Source organism: Condylura cristata, unplaced genomic scaffold (genome assembly GCF_000260355.1).
Source record: "Condylura cristata isolate star-nosed mole 26May11 unplaced genomic scaffold, ConCri1.0 scaffold00025, whole genome shotgun sequence".
NCBI lineage: Eukaryota > Metazoa > Chordata > Mammalia > Eulipotyphla > Talpidae > Condylura > Condylura cristata.
Genome location: NW_004567126.1, coordinates 15612645 through 15618784, shown reverse-complemented (window position 1 = coordinate 15618784; position 6140 = coordinate 15612645). Strand labels below are relative to the sequence as shown.

The 6140-nt window shown below is 39.8% G+C and overlaps 1 protein-coding gene across 1 annotated transcript; it reads right to left on the bottom strand.

The window, feature by feature from the left end:
- Positions 1-1878: 1878 nt before the first annotated feature.
- Positions 1879-2795, bottom strand: LOC101630004 (olfactory receptor 6M1). Its single transcript, XM_012729397.1, is given in 9 exon segments — positions 1879-1941; positions 1944-2020; positions 2023-2097; positions 2100-2257; positions 2259-2316; positions 2319-2414; positions 2417-2519; positions 2521-2768; positions 2771-2795. Coding segments are annotated over 9 exon segments (903 nt in total).
- Positions 2796-6140: the final 3345 nt, after the last annotated feature.

The window sequence follows — 6140 nt, the reverse complement described above, 5'->3', positions numbered from 1 at the left end:
AAACTTGGGGTTATATTTCTAACTATAATAGTATCTAGAAACTTTTTTTCTAGTATACACTATTCTCAAAGCTTCTAAGGCATTTCAAACACTCCATTTCTAAGAATTTTAATATCATAATCTTTGCTTTTGTATTATGTAGGGCTTGTATTACACCACACACATATAACACTGCATTAGATGTTACTCAGATGATATTTCCATGAGCTGGAAGGGATGGAAGAATTTTTTTTTTTTTTCGTTGAGATATATATATTTTTTTTTATTAAAAAGTTTATTTTTACATCATTTTTCACATTTTTTAGGGATGGAAGAATTTTTAAGAGCTCTGAAACCATTTAATTTTTTTCAGATATATGCAATTGTGTGAATTGACGCTGTCTCGATTCTGTTGTTTTTTTCTTTTAAAGATTTTTTATGCATACTACAGAACTGAAGTACAGGCCAGAGGTGCAGGGGGTGAGAAGATTCACCAGAGACAGGGTGGGGAGCAGAACAGGCAGATGGAGGAAGTACACTGCTGAGGGGAGCAGTGGGCAGATCAGGAGAGGTCTGTCGGCCATGTGGTCAGGGATTGAACTCGCACTGAAGTGGCTGTGGGTAGCTTGCAGTGCTGTGCTTTAACCTGCTGCGCCACCAGGGAGGGCTAGGCTTTAACTTCTTGATGTTGTGTCCTGACCCGCTGCGCCACCAGGGAGGGCCCTGAATTCTGTCTTTTTTTTTTTTTTTTTTAAGATTTATTTATTTATGCATACAGAACTGGGGTACAGGCCAGAGATGTGGAGGGTGAGAGGCTTCACCAGAGACAGAGTGGGGAGCAGAACAGGCAGATGGACGAAGTACACTGCTGAGGGGAGCAGCGGGCGGGTCAGGAGAGGTCTGCCGCACCATGTGGTCACCTCTGGGGCAGGCGGGAGTCGAACTCATGCGGAAGCGGCTTTAGATTCTCAGTGCTGTGCTTTAACCCGCTGCGCCACCAGGGAGGGCCTGAATTCTGTCTTTTTAATGTGCCTTAGGGTGCCCAGGTAGAGTTTGAGAATAGGCAACACACTAGTGGGCAAAATGATTCAGAGTTAACTTATATGAGCATGCTGGCAGGAGTTGGTGGGCGCCTGTGGGAAGCACCAGGGTGGGAGAGATAATGTGTTATGCTTCTGTTTTCAGCTAATTCTATGGGCTTAACTATGATTAATATATTTAACGATTCCCTAAACTACATTTCTAGCTTATTTCTCTTGCCTACACTTCAAATAATACTGATAGTTCACCCGGCAACTTAGATGTCCCACAGGAGCCCTGATTCAGTTTGTCTAATGCAAACATGTCCTATGATCCTTTTCTCATCAAAAATCTCCACTTCATCCATTGACATGCTGAGGCTTGATAGCGTTCTGAGCCTTAGTTCTTTTTCCTTCGCTGCTCACATCACATTTACTTGATGTGGTCAATATAGATGAAAACCGAGTCTCTTAAACTAGTTAAGAGCACCTAGCAAAAGTTAAAGTTCTCTGACTTCATGCAAGTTGCTGAAAGTAGTGATGCTTCATTATTTATTAATTTATTTAGAGCTGGTGACAGTGAGATTCAGGTAAGTCATGATGTGGCTAAAGTCACCAGCAAGGTAAATTGATTTGGAGACCTCTGAATCCCATCAGGTAACTTTTTATGGTTTTTAGCTGTGAATATACAAGACAAGCGGTGCATTAATTAATTCCACCCCTCCTCCCCAGACATAAAAAAAGACTTTTCCTTCACTCTGGTATAAGTACTGCTAATACTTTTGGCACAGTCTGAAGTTTCTGGCACGTGGACATGCTGCCCTATCCATGAAGAATACATGGGCTGAAGAAAAGCTGTATGATGTTCTGAACACTAATTTCAAGTTTTCCTTAGTATCAAAGAGCTGATTCTGTTCACTGTCTCTGTCAACACTTCTTTTACCTCTTTTCATTCCTCAAACTATAAATAAAAGGATTTAGAAGAGGGGTCACAGCAACTACCTTGTCAAAATCCAGTGAATATTTCTGACAGGTCTCACATGCACAAAGATGTGGCTTCCATAAGCAGTGATGTGAGAAGCACGGGTGGAGATGGCTCTTGGCGGCCCTAGCTGGAAGGGATGCTCAGGAGGGCTGAAATGATGTAGGTGTAGGACCCAGCAGTGAATGCCAGGGAACTCAGGATGACAAGGACAGAGAGGAGAAAGTTTATCTTCTCAACGAGGCCAGTATCCATACAGACTACCTTTAAGAGGGGCAATGCCACAGAAAAAGTGATTAATTTCTTTGCTAAAGTAAGGTATCCTTGTCATCACAAGGTTGGTCCCAACATGGACAGGAAGGCCCCCACCCAGTAGTAGCCCAGGATGAGCAGAAGGCAGGTCCTGGTGTTCATGATGAGGGTGTAGCGCAGCTGCTACAGATGACCATGTAGCGGTCGAAGGACATCACCACCAAGAGAATAAACTCCATAGTCCCCAGAAAGAAGTAGGAACAGATGTGGGTGATGCAGCCAGCGAAAAGATATGGTCTTATTCTCTCCTAGGAGGCAGGCCAGCAACTTTGGTGTGGTGACAGTGGTGTATAAAATATCCAGAGTGGACAAATTACTGAGGAAAAAGTACATTGGGGATGGTAGGCGATTATCAGTCCATATTAGGACGACGATGATGATGTTTCCTGTTGTTAACGTGTAAGTCAGCAAGAAAACTACAAAGAGGAAAAGTCAAAGTTCCAGGAAAACTGGGAAGGCAGCCAGCGTGAAGTCAGCACTGTACTCCAGTGTCCCAGGGCCATGGCTGCATGAAGGGTGGGGTGACCCTGAAATAAGAACAGAAAAATCTGCCAGAGAGGTTACTTACAAATATGTCTGTTGAAAATGGCTTGTGGAGTTTGCCTTATGCCCCCTATGTAAATGTTGTTACTATACAATCTGCAGGAAGTCAAAATACCATTTATACAGAACTTTACTATAAAATGAAGTAATAAGACTGCATTAAAACAATATACAAGCCCTTAAACTTCCTTCTCATTGTATGATACCTTTTTTCAAAGTTTCCAGCTTCATTTTCCTACCTGGAAATGTGCTAATGTAATGACTCACAGTTAAATTAGAGTGCCTTTCTATTACTCTGAAGTTTATAGTCCTGAGGGAAATCCTTCTAAATATTTTCTAGCCTTTTCAATATCAGATTTTCTTTCATGTTGGTAGTTGATGTTAGTCATCTGCCATGGAAAAGATATAAAGGTAGATTTCTGTTTTTTCCTGGTAGTTGGTGATCTGCAGCATGTCCCAATTTTTAAGGTCTTTTCCTAACATAGCTTGATCTGTGGATCAATATACGTCTGGAAGGAATGGGGACGCATGTATCTCACTGCTCACCTTAGATGACACATCCAAAGGATTGATGGGTATGGTTATTAGTTTATACCTACTCTGTGTCCAGTCCCTGCCTCCTATAAGTTCTCTGAAGTGTTTAGCTTATACATCATGTGGCTGCCTGCTATTTGAGAGCATGTCTTATAATGTGATGGAACCAGAGAGGCACAAATAATACACAGTATATATTAGCAAAGTAAAGGCTGTTTAGATTCATTTACTTGATGAGTTGAAATCCTAAGACAGAATATCAAGAACATCCTTTTATTCTCTATCCCTGAGAAGTGGTTCTTTTGAACAGACTTCCCCATTTCAAGTTCAAAATATCCATTCTTTAACTCTGACCTCTGTGCTGTTTTTAACTTTCTCTTACCTTTATAAATAAGTTATAACTGTTTCCTTCATTTTCTTTTTCTCACCTCTCATCCCACCCCTACTCTAAGATAAAAGTGTGTCTTCCTATTTTCATTTTTTATTTAAAGTTTTGACTATTATGAAGATAATTTTTTCAGTGAAGAATTAGAAAATACAAATGCAAAAAGAAAATTGTGTTTTTTAATCAAACATGTTAGAGATACAGTTATGACATTTTGGTGTATATACTTGTAGATTATTTTGAAATTCAAATAATGTACCAGAAGTAAGTCATGCTAGCAGACAATTTTAAAACCAGATTTTATTTTTCTACAATAATTACTTTCTATGTCAATTACTATGTTAATTACAAAAACCTACACATTTCTCAAAAACAGCTTTTCGTTGCGGTATAATTGATATACAAACAACTGCACATATTTAACTTGATCAGCTTAGACACATGCAAATATTTATGAGACTTTCACCACATCAAAGAACTAGACACACCTGCCACTTCCCAGAGCTTCCTTTACACAGTCTGTTCAGGTCATAGGTGACTGATTCCATGCATGGGACTGTGATTTATTTAGCCATTGTTCAGTGTTGGCAAGTTGAGTTGGTCAACTTTGCTTGCTTAATAGGAATCGACAAATATGTATATTCTTGTATGTAAGTATTTGTGCAGTTGGCTTAATGTTCGTTAGAATGCTGTTATTTCCAGTAGGAAGTTTGTTTTTACTATTTTACTGTGATATAAAAGCCCAGGAGAACCTGGTCTTACTGGATTTTACCTTACAGGAGCAGATGATGATGTGAAATCACTCATTGATGGCTTCTTTTGCTGAGATGATGGTTCTGTGTCAGACCTAAGGCTGGGTAGCTGATGCCTCAGTAAGGTTAAGCTGCTATGCTCTCTTTTTTTTTTTTTAATGCTATTTCAAGCAAAGAAGAGAGACGAATCCAGGGCAATAATCATCAATTTTTGCATTTCTTGAAGTAGATACAGGAGATGTGAGCCCTACTGGGGAAATGAAGTGATGTAGCAAATCATTTTGTGATATAAAAAATTAAATACGCTTGGCCAGGAGGTCTGGGTTGATCCTGTCCTACATTTGCATTCTGTATCACCCTGACTTCCAACTGCTAACTCATGAAGTTGGTTTCCTGCAACATTTCCCCACAGATTTGGAAAATTTCAGAAGAGGTATTCATTGCTATATGGAAGTGTGTAAGAAGCATTTGATAATAATTTTCTCATTCCCAAGATTGAGCTATTAAATTAAAAAAAAAGAGATTTATTTATTCATGCATACAGAACTGGGGTACAAGCCAGAGGTGTAGGGACGGTGAGAATATTCACCAGAGACAGAGTGGGGAGCAGAACAGGCAGATCGACGAAGTCCACTGCTGAGGAGAACAGCGGGTGGGTTAGGAGGGGTCTGCCACCCCATGTGGTCACCTCTGGGGCTAGGGATTGAACTCTCACTGAAGTAGCTATGGCCAGCTTGCAGTGCTGCGTCCCAACCTGCTGTGCTGCTAGGGAGGGCCTGAGCTATTAAAGTTTGAACTGACTCAGCATTCAAGCCCAAATTTCCCAAGAGTTACCTAGTGAAATTCATTTACATTTTGTCCTGGAAATTCTTTCCTACTTATCTCCCTCCCTTTTTAAAATGAAAAGCAGTAAAGCAGTGACTCTTGCACTAACAAAAACAAACAAACAAACAAACAAACAAACAAACAAAAAAATCCCTTTTGGCTCCGCTAGAATGCTGAGCCACACATTTATAAGATCCAGTCCTTGTCTACTACCACTCCAGGTTCTACTACCTGTTATTGTTCAGCTCATTTCTCTACCTCCAAGATTCTAACTTCTTTCATTTTGTAGTAAATAAGCTCCCAGCAGTCCTGGAAATTACTGTAGAAAAGTGGCTAACTATGAATGTCTTCACCAATTTAGCAGCACATGAAATGTTGTATTTCCATGAGATTGTTAAATAGGCAAACTATACCTCACATTTTAAAATTTATGTGTTAATTTGATTAATATGATGTACAAAAACTGGGTTCCAGGCCAAGTTCTTCCTTTTTTATAATATGGAATCCTTGTATAGGAGCCAGACTAATCTGTATCATTGCAAATTTAGTATATGTGTGTTACAGTCCCAGGAATTTTTAACCACTTTTAATTTTGTTATATTAGAATAAATTCTTCAACAAGTTATACTTGTTTGACTAAGAAATGAAGAGATTGTAGCATTCAAAATGACTTGTTTTGGCATAGAGTTTTCTCAAATCATTAAAAATAGATCTACTATGGCCCTCCCTGGTGGCACAGCAGGTTAAAGCACAGCACTGAGAAGCTAAAGCCACTTCCGCATGAGTTCGATTCCTGCCTGCCCCGGAGG